General features: G+C 42.6%; 1 protein-coding gene across 2 annotated transcripts; it reads right to left on the bottom strand.

Moving 5' to 3' along the window:
* Positions 1–1,145: 1,145 nt before the first annotated feature.
* Positions 1,146–17,902, bottom strand: YDJC (YdjC chitooligosaccharide deacetylase homolog). 2 transcript variants are annotated; one of them, XM_088477943.1, is made up of 6 exons: positions 17,773–17,902; positions 16,170–16,355; positions 12,151–12,310; positions 7,514–7,613; positions 5,581–5,758; positions 1,146–1,574 (listed from the first exon to the last, which is right to left on the bottom strand). In XM_088477943.1, exons 2-6 carry the CDS (start codon positions 16,337–16,339, stop codon positions 1,238–1,240), a joined length of 945 nt encoding a protein of 314 aa, XP_088334069.1. In that variant the 5' UTR covers positions 16,340–16,355; positions 17,773–17,902; the 3' UTR covers positions 1,146–1,237. The 2 variants fall into 2 exon arrangements, with proteins under 2 accessions (XP_088334069.1, XP_088334070.1); XM_088477944.1 differs by lacking the exon at positions 17,773–17,902 and adding an exon at positions 17,645–17,717.
* Positions 17,903–20,874: the final 2,972 nt, after the last annotated feature.

The following is a 20,874-nucleotide window of genomic DNA, read 5'->3' as shown; positions in this document are numbered from 1 at the left end:
GAGTACTTCCTATACAACTGTCTTGACGGGTAGATGTACTAAGCCTTAGAGAGTGATAAAGTGGAGATTAATAAAAGTTAACAATCACCTCCTGTCGCATTACAGGCTCCGTTTGCAAAATGACAGTTAAGAGCCGATTGGTTCGCTCTCTCTCTCTCCAAGGCTTAGTACATACATATTTGTCTGATTGGCCAGATGGAGGCAGCAGTTTTGACTGGACATCCCGGCAGCTTGAGAAAGACTATCCAAAATGATGAATATGGAAGGTTAAAAAAAAAAAAGGGGGAGGTTAGTAAATTTACCTTTTGCTGCCCCATATACTTCTCCCATCACCATAACTCCAAAACATCACCGTTTTTTTTTTTTTTTTTTAGTTAGCAGACACAGGTTAAAAAAAATGTTTCATGGTTATACAAGTGGCAGACTGTCACATGTGTAATTTAGCCCAAGCTGTGCAGCATTTTCAGAAATCTACATCGGTTCCTGCTAGTAAGCTGGCATACTCTTTACTTTTTTTGTTCTCTAAAATGTAGAATAGAATATGCTATATCCAATGATTGAATTCATTCAGCAATTGATGTTTTTTCTTCTGTCCCATTGGGTAGATTAAAATTGGTAATTACAAACAGGGCTGGTTCTAGACCATGTGGAACTCAGGGTGAAAGTATCCTTTGGCACCACCCACTGTTTATAGCCACGTCTCCCTCCAACTGCCACACACTGCCCAGGAGCTTGAACTGCAGTGTGTTACACCCCCCCACTGTCATTGCTGGGGAGGGGGTGGCACGGAGGAGGAGGAGGAGGAAATCCCCAGTACCCTGTCTCTGTGCCTCAAGGGGGACTTGTGACCTAGTGAGTGCAGCTTTGCCCCCGGTCTCCAGAGTAGACGGCGCTGGCAGGATGACTGCGGCTGCACCCCCAGGCCACTGCACCCTGGGCAGTAGTCCGGCCAGCCCACCGCTTGAGCCGCCACTGACTACAATTGACTCTTCCAAACACAATGTAAGATTGCCTTGACCAGTTCAACCTCACCTTACCTAGCAGCAGAGGAGCTACACAATTTTTTAAACAACAGATATTATGTACACTTCATACATATCTTGTTAGATCCAGACAATCTAGAATAAAAAAAAACAAATTACAGGTCAAGTAAAATGTGTGATTCTTTATGCCATTGTTTGTAGTGATCACCATAAAGTTGTATTTCATCCACCTCCCGATGTCTCTCTCAAAGAAATTAAAGGTCTCTAAATGGGCACAAATGTACTCGTCTCTCACTGAAATAACTGTGTAACAAGGGGTCTTTGAGAACATTCATTTCGTGTAGTCGTTCCCATGACTGAGAAAAGTCATCTGGTCCTTCCCCACAGCCCCCTTCTGCAGGTACACTGGGGTAGCCAGGGTGTGTCATTAGTTCAATGCTCAGGCTGGTGCGAGATGTTGGACTGTACATTGAACTCTGGGAGGAAAGGCCGCTGTGAAGGGACAGAGTGCTGTAGTCCAGGGCTTGCTGAATATTCTTTATGGTCATGTTCTTTCCCATTGTACTTAGACCAATGTATATATCAGGCCACCTGAAAATAAGCAGCAAATAAAGTAGATATTAACACTGGCAGAACTAAAACTATACCACGGATGTTGGAGCAGTGAGTTAAAGACATGAAAAGATATTAGAAATTATACACTAGACAAAGGGGGAAGTACAACACTATCAATGATCTAATCAATCCCAAATAAACCAATTAAAATCAATAAAACATAATAAAAACAGTAAGATGGGTCCCAGATAATCATGAATTAGCAACTTATTACACCAAATACACAAATAAATAAAACACCAATAACATAATAAAATGTTAGATTGCTAATGGCATACAGAATGTACTGCTGTTGCCCAGGGTAGAAGAACCATTTATAAAATTGCAATAAGATATTATTGTCTGAGGCGGGACACATTTATAATCTGTATCCAGCAATATTATTCATTAACTGTGCAGAGTCAATGATGGAAAAAGCCATTTTCTACCAGGTGAAGGTATAATACAGGATTCCTGAGTATCCTTTCTCTAGGAACCAATGCCTCACTACTAATCATGTTCTGTCTCAGTGTGTCATTGACTACTACTGTCCTCATACATATGGCGCATGACACCTGGTGTGACTTCGATGTTCTGCCACGGGTAGCAATTACCATGCTTGAGTACTTTTAACCGAATCTTGCATCTTAATTCGCTAAGCGTGCACTAAACACTTAGGATTAGTATTTTTTTGTCTCAAAGGAATTGTCAGAAGGTAGCAGATTAAGCATAGTGGGGGGATGTATTATAACGGCACTTAGCGTGCCGCTATAACGCTTCCTGCTTCGCCTCTTTACCAAGGCCAAGCAGGAAGTACTAATGATGAGATGTATGAACATCTCATCGACCGGAGAGGGGGAGCATTAACTCCCCCCTCCGGCGATCCCTGCCTGAGGACATAGTGCACCATCCTAGTGCTGATGCGCTGTCTCTTGGTCCCAGCCGGCTCCACTGAGCATTGCGTGGGATCTCGCAAGTATCGCCAGATCCCGCGTGCAGCCCTGGAGCCAGCAGCCGCCGCAGCAGGGTCAGCACTGTCCCTGCTGTGGGGATAGGGCATCGCCAGGCTGTAGCTGTCGATAGCGACAGCTACAGCGGGCAGAACGGTCAGGCGATCTGTCCGTCCATACATGCCCTGCCGATCGGCGCTGCTATCTTGTAAATAGCAGCGCTGATAATGACAGGGGTGCATAGAGCCCCTGTCATTTACCGCGCAGCCCTACAATTCTACATCGGGGAGAAGCGGTATCAGCGCATATAACGTGCGCTGATACCGCTTCTTACATCTCCCCCAATGTGTGGCACGAGTCACTTGTACAGGACCTATGTCTTTTGCCTTTTAGCCCTTAGGATCAGTATTTTGGTCATAAAAGAAATGGTATACAGTAGCAGATTTAAAGAGAAAATCACATGACGGGTCTAAATCGCAAAGTCCGTGACTCCAAATGGGGACATTTAGCAGAATTTGAGGATAGGTGTATGTGGACTCATCTGTACATGCTCATGAATATTGTGAGTTTTTAGCACGCTGCCTGGTTATACCTTTCCATTGTCATCGATCCATTCCGATATAATTTACACAAGCGTTATATGTCACAAACACTAATGTCAGATAGATATGGCATCAAATTAGTAATAAAATATCAGTATGCATAAACAGGAAGGAGAGTGAAAAAACAATATTTAAAAAAAAAAAAAAAAGATAAATGTTAAAGTAGGGAAGAGAGAAAGGTAGTGAGGATAGGGGTAGGTGCAGGGAGGGGAGAAGATAATACTTGTAATGTTTATGCTCTACTAGGATCACTCGCAGAGGTAATGTCACAGCCCCACTGCTGTATGAATGAGTCTTCCTGGTGTTTCAGGCGACACCATCGGGACCACTGAACCGCATTGTGAAAAGCAAACTAACTTCCTGTGTATAGATCCTGAACAGGAGCAAGTTGTAGGGTGTAATTCCAACGCATTGCATCAGTCAACTGGACTTTGGCAACTTTATCAAAGCATACCAGCATGGATCACAATCTAGTATTTTGAGAAGAGGCCCCTATAATAGACTTGTGATCCCTGCTGGTATACTTAAAAAAAAATTACAAGACAAAATGCGTTCGTTATTACCATGGAAAATTGGGAACAGCTTTTTAATACAATTACTGATATCTGAGCGGATGCAAAAGAATTTAACTTGAACTACCGTATTCATGTAACTGGAGATCAAACCAATGAAGTTGTACAACTTATTTCCTAACGGGATCTTTTCACATACAGGTATCAGCTTTTAGCAGCTCGTGTTTCATGCATCCTGGTCAGGTGATTTCATGACTATTTATTGTGGTAAGAGGTTTGTTTGTAGTTTATTCACACAGATGAAAGTTGGTTACATGACGGATTAATGTAAATTTGTTATTGTTGGTATAATATTGCAACTTTTTCCACTAGTTAGCAGCCCATCAAAATGACGAGACATTGAGCACTCAAACGGGTCACGCTTCTGTCATTTTTGCTCGCCAGCTCTGGGGGCTGCAAGTAGGAATGTCAACGTCTGTGGCTGTGCGCTCCTGAACGAAGCAACAAATGAATTCCCCCCATAGAGGTGAGGAGCAGCATTAGCAATAGATAAATTGATCCCGAAATGCCAGCTCTTCTTTGTATCATCCTGGGGTATACTCTCTTCTCAGTAGCTAGCACTATATCCGAGGGAGTATTACAAATAAAAAAGGTGCAGTAGAGTGGAGATTAGCCCAGGCTAATCCAGCCCAGGGGCTTTTCATAATTGTATTCCACTCTTAGGGTGGGTACACACCTGAATGACTTGTAATTGGAACGATTTTGCATCCAATTTCCCTTGAGGCCAGAACATACGATACTGAATGTACACCAGGGTTGCCTACCCTTCCGATTCGGGCGGGAGCTTCCCGATAAATGGGTGCAGCTCCTGCTCCCCCGGAAAGGCAGGCAAGCCTCCCGCCTGCCGCCGATTCCCCCGTCTCCCCCCCCCGCCTGTACCTGTTAAACCCCCGCAGCAGGGGGGGTGGGGGGGGACTCTGACACGATTTGTGTCATTTTGGCCCCGCCCCCTGCTTCACAATGGCAGTTTTTTCGGTATTGTGTAGCGGAGGCGGGGCCAGCCCACCCGGCCACGCCCCCTTTGCCAGCCACACCCCCTGTTCTGCCAATCTGGCTGCTCCCTCCCAGAAGGAGCAGCCAGATAGTCGGCAAGTATGATGTACACACTGTCCAATATCGCATACGACTGAATGATATATTGTATCGTTTGATAATATATACGATTTATCGCTGCTCCCATACACACTACAACGATCACTGGCAACATATGACATAAAAAAATGGGCAAATTGGACAGACATACCTTCTGGCCATCCGGTTGCCTGTACACACTACACAATTGCCACCTAATCGCATGAAATATCTTCCGGTTGGCCGGGCAGCATGGCCAACCAGAAGATGTTACATACGATCCACGGGCGCACGCAATAGTGCGTACACACTAGCCAATATGCACGATTTGTCGTGCCGATACAGCGAATCGTGCCGATATTGGGCAAGTGTGTAGCCGGCTTTATTTCTTGTCAAGTGAATCACTAATATATGTACAAATATGGTAAATATGCAACCTGCCTTGGTATAGTTAAAGAAATATACAGTCAAAAAGGATAGTCAGGTGTGGTGCTGCTTATTTGTCAAAGCTTTGAGTGATCTTAGCATCTTTTCAACAATATTTCTTGCCTTGGGACTTACATGGGAAGTTGTAATGCAGTCATGTTATACTGCTCTGCAGCCTGCTGTGTCCAGATTATGATGTCAAACCTGGGAGCACCAACATTGTGCTCTGCATAATAAATACACTGCGTACACAGGAAATACAGGGCTGGCCAGCATGCCACAGTCAGCCCTATAACCTCAAGTGAGTATGTACCATTATTAAACGCCATAAGCCTGCAATGTCCCTATTACACACACGTGCTTCTTAGTTATGAACACTCACCGGATTCCATGGCTCTTGAACACTTCCACTGTATTTAATGCATCTTCCTCCACCCCTCTATAAAACGTCATTAGTTCCTCCTGGATCCAGTCACACCTGATCAGTCCTACCTCCACTGGTACACGGGTGTAAGGAACACTATGCTCCTGCAGGACTTGTGCAAACTCCTCTCTGATTCCTGTTGAATGATAAACACGAGATTAGGGACACTGTAGTGCCACATAGTGCATTCCTTCCAAATACTTTGAAGTTTTTCACAGCACTTTTGGGAACTGTGGGGGTCATTCAGACCCGCTCGCAAGCGGGTCGATGTTGCCCCACTGCGCATGCGCACGACGGAGGGAGCTCCGTCGTGCGCATGCGCGAGACCCGGATAGCGATGGGCTCTCCGTCGCTCTGGGTCTCGCACCAAAGGGGGCTTGCTGTCGATGTTGATTGACAGCACGTCCCCTTTGGTGGGCGTGCCGGGGGCGTGGCTGCCAGACGGAGGCGTTCCCATGGGAACGCCTACCGTCTGAAGCCGGCCCCACTGACATCACTAGTGATGTCAGTGGGAGTGATTTTGGCTCTGATAGAGCCAAAATCACTCCAGGGCTTGCTGCAGCGAGACCCTACCGCAGTGTCTCCGTCGCAAGCCCGATGGTCGCGATGGTCTTGACCATCATCATGGATGCTCGCATAAGCTGTGGGTGGTAACCCACAGCTATGCGAGAGTCCATAAGGCCGCTCCATTTTCATGTAGGAGGGCCCTGATTCAGAGCGAGTGCTCTGGTCAGAGCATCCGGCTCTGAATCAGGCCCTGTGTTAGCTTACTGCTCAGTGAGCCCTACAGGCAACTAATGTGCTTAATATTCTGTGTAAAAACAATTTTATTTTACTGGACGAAGTGAATACTTCTCACATAGTGTACAGCATGTCTGCTACTTCACTTATATGTTGTATAACTAAACTGGTCATGGCCGCATATAGGTCTGTATATGTTACATGTCTGGTGTGTGTCTTATGCAAAGTGTTTTGCTATGTTAAAGGAGACTGAGGTCCCAACTACTGTCGCTTCCACAACTAATTGTTTACAGCCCTCTATTTAATGGTTAGCAGAAATATAGTCACCAGAACATCTAATATAACAGTCACCAAAATGGGCTCAACTATCTGCACCCATTAACTATAGTAGAATGGGTTCTGCATTTTATACTGCCCTTTTTTATGCCCTATATGTTTTGTGAGCTACAAGTGTTTCCCTAATTTTTATGCTCCAACACTCTCCTCTGTAGGCCACAATGACTAAATGAGAAATACAGAACAGCTCACGTAGTGCATCTCTCAGCGTGCACATGAGCCTAGTAATTAATGCGTGCATACTATGCACAACCATGCATACACAGTGTCCCATAAGAAGTACTCTCTGCATACCCGTGTACTGCAATGTATTGCGGTCACAATAAAATATACCACAACTAGTCTTGCAGGCATTTTCTCTTATTACAGACACAACATAAAAACAACTGGGGAAACACAAACCTGGGTAAGGATTGTACTATATACAGTAGGAGGATACTATAATGGAATAAATAGGGGAGAGCTATGTATGCCTATATTTTAGGTTTGGCTGTAATTGATCATTTATGTTTCAGGCCCACCTGTTTTTGTGCTTTCACAAACGCCCTTGAATGTAAACGCCTTATGAATATAGTGGTCCTTTAACCTTTGTAGCTGCACTTTGACAATTATGCTACAGGGTAATTGTTGCTACCCGCTGGCTCAGTTTGCAAGGGGCTTTCCATAGACCAATATGAAAGTACTGAGTGTTCTTGTTGCAGTCATGTGACGAGAGCACTAGTGTGGATATACAGTACTACTGTCATTATTATCCAAGAAACAAACCCACCCCCATTTTCATACATGTCTGTTCAGTGTTAATGTGACATCTTACTTGGTAACACATGAACATGCTGATGTCCGTCCATGTGTTGGGGATTCTGTCCAGTCAGCTCGCGAAATAGTCTGACCTGGGCACACAGCTCTTGCCTAACCTGCCAAACAAGCAAATGTTGTGTCAGTAGCTTATAATTCCACAGCAGTTCATTTTTAGATTTGATTTTGTAAGAAAAAAAAACAAAAAAAATAAAAACTGATTTACTTGTTAGAAAAAAAAGAAAAAAAGGGGGGGGGGGGCGGATTTGAGACAATGCTCAAATATGGCTACACGTAGGAAATCAAAATTCACACACTAATAAATATATATATATATATAAATATTAGAGAGCACAAAAAGGGGCGCCACATCATGCATCCAATATAGACAAAAGTTTTATTACATAAAAAACAGACTCCAGGTCAGCGTGCGTACCAAATTGGGCGGTCTAAAACCACCGCAAGCATAAACAGTGATGTAAATAACAATAAGGCTTGTGTTTCACCCGAACGTCTCCAGGATCTAATCCAGCCACGACCCAACATGTTTCGTCCTTGGACTTAAAGTGTCCCTTTCGTGACCCTTTCTGTGCTCTAATATTTCAGATTTGTACCCATCCGGATCTGGGTCTGTGTGAGGGGAAGACGCCGGCTGATTTGCTGTGGCTGCTGGCCTGTGCACTATTAAGATTTCAATTGAGACCTAAAAAGACACAGTTTAGTATGTGTCTGTGAAATCACTTCAGGACTGTGGTATCCTGTTCTATTTCATTAACTATTTTGTACTAGTGCACTGACTTTCTTTGTTATCATGTCTGGATATAAAATTTGAATATAACACTGTACTTCAAATCTTATTATGAACTATTTTTAATTATAAAAATATTTCATAATAAACAAAATTTGATTATAAATTAAGATGCCTTTGGCCATTTTTGGGTGCTTCTGGTACAAGGGGTTCATTCCAAGATTGATTTTAATCCAGAGAATCCATACATGAACTGTGTTTATTGAAGAATCCATCATCTTCACTATTCCATCAAAACTATTACATTCCTTGAAGAACTTTGTCAACTGAATTACAACTATACGGTACCTATACCGATCTGCAAATTACCGGGTAAAAGTGCTTTACCCGGTAATTTGATTTTCTGTGTGAAAGGGTTATAAGGCTAGAACCGGCAAGCCCACCTGGAACTCAAATGCCGAGTAAAAGCGGTATTATACGTAACCAAATTTGAGCACTGCATCCATTTTTCAGTTTGTGATTGAGTAGACAGCAATTAACTCCAGCTAGCCGCTGAGTTTCGAATAGTACATTTGACAATTGCTTAAATAATTTAGTGACTGAATGTGTATGTCTGAAACCACTGAAATAATTTTGAGTGATTTCCATGGCAATTTTGCACAACACTCTTTTGATAGTTTCCCATTGCACTACACTTCATAACGCAGAAATTAATGATATCTGCGATTTTAAGAGTTATACCAGATTTTTGGGGAGGTTTGATAACGTGGAAGTTAGGCAAATTGCAAATCGCCATGTAAATCACTAAACATACAAAAAAAAAAAGTTTGCCTTTGATAAACGTTAGTATTAGCCCGACCCCAAAGTAAATACCGAATTACCTAAAACTAGGTAAATACCTGAATTACCTAAACTGCAGTACAAGAATATTCCTATGTCGCTAAGAACTGTACTGTACTTTTTTTCTGATACAGACAATTATTTCTTGCTCTCATCCAGTATTTCCCAAACCAGGTTCTCATGGCCCACTCACAGTTCAGACATTAGGGTCATGCATGCTTCAACACAGGTGGGTGAATCACAAAAACTATATACATATACAGGGGCACAGAGAGGGGGGGGGGGGGTGATCAGGCACTAATTACACGGGCTTGCTGGAGGGGCCCGCACAGCTACGGCCCCCCCTCCTCCTTACCTGTAAGCAGCCCGGCACACACTGTTGAGCAGCAGTCTCCTCTGCCTTTGGGGGAGGAGCGATCACAGTGATGCTCCCCCCCACCCTGGAATTGCACCCTGCTGAGATCACTGCACCCCCGGTCCCAGTGCGCAGCAAAAGCTTTTCCCTATGGAGGCGTGCCCACGCCACCTGTGATTAGGCCACACTCCCAGGAGCGATAGCCTCCAGTGTCGGCATTTCTGCTCATACCCTCAGCAGGATGCGAGCAAAAATGTGCGATAAACCCGTGATTAGGGCACCCCAACCAGGACTTTAGACAGATTTAGCAGTTTTGCACGGCTAAACCCAGTCTAATTTGGCCTGAAGACAGCGATAATTAATGGATGCCCAAGACCATTGAGTGGTAACACCGGACACCCATTAAGTATCGCCGCACACAAAACAATTAACTCACCCCCAAAGAGTATACCACTTGCAATCACTCACAACTTCCAAATATGAGGATACTGGCATCTTAAGTAACAATAAATCATAAAACAAAATAAAAATGTAGAGATGTTTTCTGTAAAATTATTCATATATTTAGTTATTTTTTAAAGTGTGTTGACTAGGATGAAACCCCTTCTTCAGTTTTTATCTGTTGCTAGTCCAGGATGCCCTCAGTTTTGAGGGTCTGCATAGACTCTTTAGCCAATCAGATCATCAGCTTGTACAGAGCAGCAAGAGATAAGTGTGCTGATCTTGTGGAATGCCATGCATTCGATTGTGTAGGGTGGGCAGTATGTAACAGGGGCAGCGTCATAATGTGAGGTGGGTAGTGAAGGCAAGTGGGAAGTCACAGAGTTATATTGTGGTACATTTGGATAGACTATAGCCCAATACAAATATTACAAAATGAGTAACTTCTAACATTGCATGTTTATTTTTGTTTAATTTGATGATTATTAAAACAACTGTGTATTTTAAATCCAATTTCTCGCACTGATTTATTGATATCTTAGAAGCTCATGAGTAGGTACCCTCGGAGTAGGATACCGTTATTTTGTAGAGATAAGTTTCATACAAAATGTCAGGTCTATACCAGGGTAATTGAATACATTGTGACGCTCTTTTATGAATAAACTTAGTTAGTTTTCAATAGCGCTCTGAAAATCGTGAACGCATCAAGATCATTGTTTGTCACTGTTCAGACAATCAGTAGTGGAAACCACTGATCACAGCAAAATGATGGAAGAATTGACCTGTGGTTTCACAGCTACTCATCCACACAGATGAGGTTCTGCATGCTTCTGTATGATTTATAGAGCAGTTTGCACATGTCACACAAGTCTTCCAATGCATTCATCTGAACAAAGCCTTCATCTTATACCTGCATAAGTCAGTCTTGGAACAAATACAAAGCAAGAAACAAGTTTATAAATGTTGAAGTAGCAAGGCAGAATCTAAGTATTACACAAACAAACTAGATCACACAATGACATTCCCTTTGATACGTGTCAACTGGGCTGCCGAGAAGTGAAAGCTGTATTATTTGTAGTTGAAGGACATTTTCATTTTGTAACATTGGCTTTGGCTTCTATCCAATCAGATGGCACAACCACTAACATGGTGAACCTAAGCAGTGCGAATACTCTGGACAGTGCCATTCTTCCAGCTCTGAAATGCTATATGCCAGAGGTTCCCAAACGCGGTCCTCAAGGCTCCCCAACAGGTCAGGTTTTAGAGATATCCATGGTTGAGCACAGGTGGTTAAATCAACTTGATTTAGGTACTAATTAAGTCACCTGTGCTCAACCATGGACATTTCTAAAACCTGAATTGTTGGGGAGCCCTGAGGACAGTGTTTGGGAACCTCTGCTATATGCACAGTCTAGCCCAGTGTTTCCCAACCTCGGTCCTCAAGGCACACTACCCCGTACATTGATTGCAGCAATCGTGCAATTTGCAATCAATTGAAGGAGGGAAAGATTTTTATACACAATCGATTGCAAATTGCACGATTGCTGATGTATGGGGGCCATAACAGTCCAGATTTTAGTGATATCCATGACTGAGCACAGATGGTTGAATCAAAGTAATTAAGACACCTGTGCTCAACCATGTGCTCAACCATTTCTAAAACCTGAATTGTTGGGGAGCTATGGCTATCCTTAAAACCTGGACTGTTAGTGTGCCTTGAGGACCGTGGTTGTGAACCCCTGGTCTAGCCTATAGGTTAATCCGGCACAGAATCTGCTAAATATAATGGTCCCAAACAAGGGATGACACCTTGCAATATAGACTGGTATCAAAGCAGTAAAGAGATCAAGTTTCTTAAATCTAACCACATCTTGGCTCACAGTGATTGTACAAACTGCTTTTTACCAGGATCGGAGTTCCAGCAATTTTGGCCCAGGTTGACACTTTCACACATAAAAAAATACCCATGTTGATCAGCAAATTACTGGGTAAAAGTGCTTTACCCAGTAATTTGCTATTCTGTCTGAAAGGGGGGAGGAGGGGGGGGGGTGTCAGGCTAGAACTGGCAGAAAGACCCAGCACTCAAATGCCGGGAAATCCTGTGTGAAAGGGGTATCAGTTACTGTCTGTTAAATCACAAAATTTAATTTTTGCTATCTTAAATATACTTGTTTACAGAACATGAACTGTGATAATTTAAAAATTTTTAAAACGTAAATTTTAGCTTCATCTACAAATTTAGCATGGACCAGATATTACACCAAGAACCCACCTCTGACATGCGGAGCTGTCCCTGTGCTAGTGCTTTTCGGATACCCATCTTCCCATGAAAGACCCCATGAGCATTGATAAGAGAAGAGTTTTGACAAAGTTCTCCACATACTGGGACACCTTCTGAGAGATTGGCGTGCAGGCCAATGGGAATATTATATCTACAACACAAAGTAGAAAACATTGTCTGGATACATACAGCCACAGATGTGCTCATTGGTAAGCAATCAGAAAGCATATGCTATATGTCAACATTTGTTTTGCTTAAAGAAAAATAATCTGTACGTGAGGCATTTTGTCCTTTTGTTTTTACTATCCCCCTAGTGAGCTTAAACGAGTATTAATGTGCCTATAATAATAACAACGTGTGCTCATCACAACATAATCTCCCATTTGCCACAGGTTTCTGTATCACGCTAGGTGACCACATGGTACATAAAATAGACAGGTGCCAATTATTGCTATTGAGAGAGAATGGATCAGATAGTACAGATCCCTACTGTCTGGTCTGTCTGTCTGTCTTTTGTCCACAAAAATTCAAGTACCTATGAATGTTATCACTTATATATTACTATTTTATTCCTAGAGTACACGGAATACATTTGTCTTTCCTACCTCAATTAAATACTTTGCCACAACGCCAGAAAACTGATGATTAGACATGCTGGAAATTGCAACCTATCTCCATACTTGTACAATTACAATGTGCCGAAATATTGTGTTTTAGAGGTTCCTCAGGAACCTGCCCACACCTGGATGTAGTCGTGGCAATACAAACAGGAAAACTGTGTAGCCCTCTGGTAACAATGAAATTATCAGCCAATTACAGTTTTCAAACAGAAACAGTGGACATAATTGCATTTTATATGCCAACATATTGGTGGTGTGGGTGATATCAGGGCAGTGTGGATTAGCAAAACAGGTTGATACCCTGCATGTTAAATTTATGGAAGACAGACAGTCCATCCTAGTAAGGTGATCTAAGGAGATTACGAAAGTGGCTATCTACATTAACCATGGCCTTGATGTTTTTATGTTGTACTAGCTGAAGTACCAATGATTTTTATATATAAGATGTTTTGCTCTGCCTTAAAGAAACATAATGCTGCCAATTACAATGTTTATGATAAACTTCCTTTAACTCGTTCCCATATTAAAATTTAATGTCGGCTCTGAGCTGAGGCTCCATTGCCTGAATGGAACCTCAGTTAAAGCACCATGTGCTCCACCTGGCAGCTCTATACTGTGAAACTGGATGTCAACAGGCCTGATTCAGAGTTGTACGTTTTTAGCAACATTGGTGATGCTAAAATATGCTAATGCCGCTTAAGGCGTCTTGTGTAAATAGACAACTCCTGCTGGCTTCTGTGAGCTGCTGCAGTGTCCGAGGATGCAGCCATTGAATCACTTGCATGAACATTGTCCAACTGATTTCCCCTCAGGTTACTCTAGATGGACAGTGAAGCTGTGTCGGAAGAAAACAAAGTGAATGAGCCCCCATTTTCTGGGACACTGGCTGTCGCCGCTCCTTCCCCGCCCCAAAATGCTTAGGGGCACTGCGAGCGATCTCGGAGACACTGATTGGCACGTGCACTACCACTGGAGTTGTACAAAAACCATTAGGTTTTGAATCAAGCCCAATGTCAGATATGAGTTCCTGGGACAGTTACTAGCACTGTGCTTGGCCACCTGATTGCAGTCATTAGATAGCATTTAAAGTGAATGCCAACTACATATCAATAGGGTCTGGGTTTGCCCACTGAGCACAGGAAACGTTGTGATGTCAGAATGTTCATACCATTTCTGACAGTGTCAGCAGGCTTTTGCTGGCACATACATGCAAAGCCCCTGTATAACACATTTCAGATAAAAAATATTGTACTCACTATGATATCAAAAGAATGCACATGTGATCATTAAGAAACACTTTTTTTTATTGCCAACTATTAGCCAAATTGTGAGATGTGGTCATCACAAATATATGAAGTACATCTAGTTATGAAGGTGTTAAAATAGCAATATTTTTCAATTCACTTTTAAGGCTAACAGGGTGTGGTGTCACTGTAGGCATCGTAAACAGTAGGGGGATAATACATGTATTGTCACTGAAGCTAGGAAATGCTAACTGTTTTCATAGAATAACCAGCATATGTGCAAAGGAAAGCATGAGTGCATTAGTTATAGTGTTCACTTTACATCAATCTTAAGAAAACAACATCTGTAAATTTACAAGTAAACAAAAAGGACAAGAACAGTGTAATTTGTGGTGCTCTATAGCTTCTTAGTTAAATTACATAATTACAGGAAAATATAATTAAAATATAATAAATCTTTATTTGATTTTTTTATTGAAATGTGTTCAGAAGTTAAAGGATGAGGCAAAATAATTTTTGTAATTAAAAAAATTAGATAGAATATAATGTGAGGACAATAAAGTAAAAAAGGTGCATAATAAAAATTGTTTTCCTTTTTACCGCTGGTCTAATATTATATTCACTCGTTTTGTGTGAAATTATTGAACCGGCAATCCAAAGTCTGATTTTACTCTCTCATTATGTTCTGTCAGGATTAATAAAAAATATCCTTTACAAAGATTTCAGACAGTGGGCCTGATTCAGCAGTAGACGCAAATGCAATCGCAACTGCAATCGCTTACGGATCGCAGTTGTTAAAATATGCTAATGCTTACCAAAGCACAGCCAACATAAAGACGCCCACTGCTGCCTTCTCATATCCGTCCAATGTCGCACGCCTGCATAAACATTGGTACCATTGACGCACATCAGTCACGCAACATGTATGGCAGGTCAGACCAGCCGCAAACACTGCAGCTCTCCTCACACGCAGAGAGCACTTGTGCTGCAAATGCAATCGCCATGGCCAATTTATGTATGCCCATGAAACGGCATTGAAATGGTCAGATAAGTTTACTTAACACCCCCCCTCCCCCATTACCACCCCCAAATGATGACCACATGACTCACTTTGCGAATGGATCCTCTGTTCTTACGTAACGTGTGCGCAGTGTGACTTACACGCATGTGCAATGGCAAATAATCGCTCTAACATCGGCAATGAGTCCGCTGCTGAATCAGAATCAGTATTCTACTCTCCAATGATTAAAGACTCCTGCTGTCTATTTGCACAAGATATAACGTGTTTGTATTTTATACAGGGCAGTATAATTACCCAGTAAATAAATGATTCTTATCTATCCCCCTGTTTTGTATTAGTATAAGGCAGTTTGCAGTCAATTTATTTATTTGTAGAATATTGTGAAGTTTTACGCTATTGCAGGTGAAGTTCTTCAGGAGAGTGAATTTTGTTACAATTGTGGCAGTATCTTTGAAGCTGTAACTTTTTAGCTAAATTAATGCATTAGTCACATGTATCCGATAGTATTTGCAGCTAAATGCTCCGTTATACGATTTCTCTGAATCGCGTTCGCCATCTAATTAGCGATATGCAGCTCTCTTTTAAATTACCGCTGGTAGTTCTCGTTCGTGGGATGTAGTCAGCATCCCGACAGTCAGGATGCAGATGCTCACAGATTGCGGAGGTATGCATTAGGGTCAGGGGGAGACTTGGGGTTAGGCTGCGGGAGGGGAGAGTTAGGGTTACAATATTTATTTGTCGGGATTCTGACTGTTGGCATACTGAACGTCAGGATCCGGTACACAACCCCTCGTTCACAATAGAGTGCTTTTTAGTTACAATTTATTTTACACAAACATATTTAACAAAGTAATGTTTTAGTGACCAGCGGTTATCAGAAACACTGATGCGTGTTTCGCCGAAGGGCTTCTTTGTCATTGGCCATTAAAGTGAATTGACAAATATTATTAATAGGGTGTGGTGTCACTGTAGGTAGTGTAAACATTAGGGGGATAATACATGTATTGTCACTGAAGCAAGTAAATGCTTGCTGTTTGCATAAAATATCCAGCATATGTGCAAAGGAAAGCATTAGTTGGTTAGGGTGTTTACTTCAATCGTAAAAACAAACATCCATCATTATACCTGCGTGCTAGGCCTGCAGCAGATGCTGCAGAGCTGCCATTTACCAGCAGAGACACATTAGAAATAGCCCCGGCATTGAAACATTCTACAATGCCAACATCTCTGCGAGGGCAGTATCCGAAATCATCTCCTGTCACCACCATCTTGATACTGGTGTTCTGAGACATCATTTGCAGCTGGGAATGACTGCCAGGAGGAGAAATACAAGACTTGGTGAGCACGGATTACAACATTACAATTCTTTTTGCATATGTCAATTAAAGCTTTAAATGTACACACGCGTTTCTTTCAGTTGCTTTGAATGCATACTACTTTTTTAACCACATAAAAAAAAAAAAAAAAAAAAATCACTTATGCACACATCTGCCATATATTCTATTATAACCGTCATAGGCATTATGTGATACTCCAGATAATATGTAATTACTTGCTCCATTATATCCTGCTTGCTTCTCCTTGCTGCAATCTTCTGGCTGGAAAGTCATGCTAGGTCTTCTAGTTCCACAACAAGTGCAGAACCATAGGTATACGAATGATGAAACACACTACATACAGGGATGTTAGCTCCACCTCAGTATATTTTGTTTTAATAGGATTATTTTTTTGTTTCCCATGTGTCTAGAATAGGTCTCCATATGTCAAACAGATACTTCTTCAATCACACGTATACAGTTTCCAGGAACAGGTGTCAGTAACTCAAAGTGCTATAGTACATAGTGCTGTTTATTCATGTTCCATTACATAATACTAAGGTTCAAGGCCAAGCTTGCCCAATAATGCTGAACACAGTGTTTCCATGCAGCTTTACTCTATGGCCAGGAACACCCAAGCCTAAAGCTCCCATTTTTTAAGTGAAAAACAGGGTCACCTGCATCCATGAAGGTCTCTATTAAAATCACATAAAGAGTTATAATATATACCTTTATGTGGAAGTAAGATAACTTCATCATATCTTACTCATTTGAAGTCTCTAAACTTTGGGTAAATATAACTTTTGAGGTTAATTTAATTTAAAGGTTTGCACGATAGTTAATTTTACCTGTATAATGCACTTCCATGACGTCCCAAATAGGGCAAACAGTTTTATTTGGTGTCGGTAATAAGGGAAATGAGCACAGACCATTACAGGCAGCTGTCCTGTGAAAGCCTTACCCCATGCCATATGACTAATATGCAGAGAATCATTACTCATAGATGAGCTGGTCGTGCTATTTCCCCACCTGCCACCCAAGACACACACACATACTCCCGTCCACGGAGTGACACGGACAATACTGGAAGTGTATAGAATACATGATACTCCCAGCAGCACAGTGACAGCGGAACATCTGAGCTGTGGGTGGCGGTGGCAGCCAGGACAAGCACATGTGCCGGGACAGCACAGGGGAGGGCGCAGCGCCGGGCTACTGGCATTGGGTACTGTGAGGGCAGAGAGTATAAAATAAATGCGGCAAATATAGCAGCGGGTGACGCACCGGCTTATAGGATTACAACAGACAAACAAGTGAATGAGGTAGCGGGCCCTCCCGTGCTCTTTTTTTATTATTCAGTCACTTTGCTCTTCGTCAACGACCGCGTTCTCCTTCCTACAGTAGCTGCTTACCTCCCTGGTACAGTGCGGTCCGGGCTCACCCAGCCTCCTATCCGCTTCCCCGGGTGCTTTCATTTCCTCCAGCGAGACCTCACACACCCGCTGTGCTGCTGGGTCTGATTGTAACTCCGCCCCGCCTGACGTCACACACAACAAACCCAGCCCCTTCTAGTGGATACATTGCCTGCTTGTATGAGCTTGTCAGTCTCGCCGATTCTCCTGTGATAAATGACACTATTGGGGATATTTATCAGAGCTTGGAGAGAGATAAAGTACAACCAATCAGCTCCTAGCTGACACTTTACAGGATGTGTTTGATTTGATTCTGAGATAGATGCGGCTGCGTCTTTTGCCGCCGCCGCCGCGTATACGTCTTTATGCTAATGCCGCGACCGATTCTGTTCCTACTGAGACACCCTCTTGCAGCATTGCTAATCTGTCTCAGTGTGTCTTTAGACGCACCATAGGTCTCACCATTAAGGTGCAAACTCTCCATCCTAGCGGAGCTTTTGTTCCCAGATGTTATCTATCATACATCCTGGCGAAACGAAAATCCTTATTGACGCGAATAGCAGAAATAATACATTATAATTATTTGGTCTAGGACCTGATATGTAGTAAATACGAGGGTTGTTCAAAAAGTAATGCGTAAATGCTCACAACTCAAATTTTAGGTACTTCCGTATCTTTGCTGCCCCTGGTTACGCTACTATTCAGTGAAGATACGTAAGTAGCGTAAAGTTCAGGAAATACTATTTGGACCCTTGCGGGCTCGCTGCGCTCGCCACGCTGTGGGCACGGCTCGCTTTGCTCGCCACATGGATTTATTCCCCCTCCATGCCCACTTAGATGGTAGGGAATGACGTTAGATGGTAGGGAATGACGTTGGACACTGGCTTATAAACTTGTCATTCCCTACCATCCAACGTCATTCCCTACCATCCAAGTGGGCAAGGAGGGGGGAATAAATCCATGTGGCGAGCGAAGCGAGCCACCGTGCCCACAGTGTGGCGAGCGTAGCGAGCCCGCAAGGGTCCGAATAGTATTTCCTGAAGTTTACGCTACTTCCGTATCTTCAACACACATCCAGCAGGGGGCCACAAAGATACGGAAGTACCAAATTTTATTATAGATACAGATTTGAAAATTTGCAGTAAAATACTTTGAAGTCTTAGTAACAGAATGACTCAAAATTCACCATCTGCCCTCAAACATTTTCTCCACCTCTCAACCCAAGCTGTGAATCCATTTTGGAAAAATTCCAGTGGTTGGTGTTTGACCCAGGAACATATTGTGTTTTTAACAACCTTTATGTCTTCAAAACACCCACAGCTCTAATGACCGCTAAGGGTGATGGTCGTGATGGTCAAGACCAACGCGACCATCGGGGCTTACGACGAGACCCTAAGGTAGGGTCTCATCAACCTTAAGCCCCAGGAAGCTTCCCACTGACAACACTGATGATGTCAGTGGGGCCACCCCCAAACGGCAAGCGTTCCGACAGGAACGCCTCCGTTTGGCCGGGCACGCCCCCGGCCCGCCCAGCAAACGGAGTGAGCTGTCACTCAACATCGACAGCTCGCCCCGTCTGCTACAAGACCCCCTTCGTTAGCCGGGTCTCGTGCATCCGCACGACGGAGCCGGCTCCGTCGTGCGCATGCGCACTGGAGCAACATCAACCCGGTTGCGAGCTCGTAGAGCTAACGACCGGGTCTGAATAAGCTCCTCAGTTTCATCCTTAAGCCCTTTATCATAAAGGATACCTTCTGCTTCTGTTTCCGAAAAGTATGATACTGTATCCCCAATAGGAAAGTGCATATGTGTAAAGGAATCCTATGACTCATTAGTCATATTGGTTAAAGGAAAAGACCATTCAAAAAACTTCCTTCTTGCACTTGACATGAAAAAAACACCTCCCAAAGTACTATAGTGCCTTGTGCAATAAATAGAATAAATAAATAGTGATTTAATATCAATCCTCCAATCCACATGGGGAATAAAGTGCTTACAGTATAGCAGATAAAGTGACAGGTACCTAAACAAGAGTACACACAGCACTTGTTCCCTTGGGTTAACAGATATAATGTTGCCTCTCCAGTGATTAATAAAATATCAAACATTACTGGCCTCTGATTGAATCAGATGAAAATTTACATTTCTTAAATACCTGCTTAATGCCTTGTTATTCAAGTGGCTGCAATTTACGTGATTGTTTTAGTAAAGACAGATATTTCTAAACTACAAAAGTGTTGAAAAGGTGCTAGCTTTTGCCCTAAAAAATTAGGATGTATAAAATGCTCATGTGTAACATGGCAGTATTTAATCCTGGTGACTTTTTCTGTCATCCTCATAGTGGTAAATCATTTTGCATTAGATTCCAACTAAATTGTAATTCTTGTTATGTAGTCTACCAAATCATCTGCCCATGTGGTTTAAGCTACATAGGAAAAACTGAGAGAAAATTCAAAGAGCGAATGACAGCTCATAGATCGGCAATACGTAACGCGCTCAGTACTTGTATAAACGAACAGCCCGTAGCTCGACATTTTGTTGAATTTAATCATCCACTTTCTAGCCTTCGCTATAGAATGATTGATCACGTCCTTTCGCAGTTACGTGGAGGTGACCGAGCTAGAAAACTACTTCAATGTGAAACACGTTGAATAGCCCGTCAATGTTCTGCATCCCAAAGGGTTAAATTAAAAAATTTAATTTGCCAGCTTTTTGTAATAGAGTTTATTTTTTTCATTATAACCAGTGGTTACTTTCTGATATAATAAGCTTTATTCTTTCCCAATACTCTGTTTAATAGTAGGCTCTGGATAGATATGATGACTTAACTTGTATTACTTCCATTGCGCTGTTCATTGTTTGCAATGATGTATTTACTTTGTAGCTATGGTGATGGTGACACATTATGGGGGAGTCAGAGCACGCTGTCAGCGTGATGGCGTCATCCAAAACGGCCGCCAGGCGGGTGCGAGCAGTCCCGGTTCCCAGGTATCCGGCTTCACGTGGTGCAGCATTTATAAGGTATGTGTTTATTTTATTTTCTGTATTTCGACAGTTGGAGTAACTGAAACGTTAAAACGAAAAGCTAAGGGCCTGATTCAG

The sequence above is a fragment of the Taudactylus pleione genome, unplaced genomic scaffold (assembly GCF_031769625.1).
Source record: "Taudactylus pleione unplaced genomic scaffold, aTauple2 ptg000205l, whole genome shotgun sequence".
Classification (NCBI taxonomy): Eukaryota; Metazoa; Chordata; class Amphibia; order Anura; family Myobatrachidae; genus Taudactylus; species Taudactylus pleione.
Note: the sequence above shows the minus strand (reverse complement) of the source record. Positions and strands in the feature narration are given on the sequence as shown.

Coding starts and splice junctions, on each gene's coding strand:
- YDJC (XM_088477943.1), bottom strand. CDS start 16,339: ATGATGTCTCAGAACACCAGTATCAAGATGGTGGTGACAGGAGATGAT. Junction 12,311..16,169: donor GCTGCAGGCCTAGCACGCAG/GTATAATGATGG, acceptor TTTGTGTTGTAG/ATATAATATTCCCATTGGCC. Junction 1,575..5,580: donor TTCAAGAGCCATGGAATCCG/GTGAGTGTTCAT, acceptor GCTTATTTTCAG/GTGGCCTGATATATACATTG.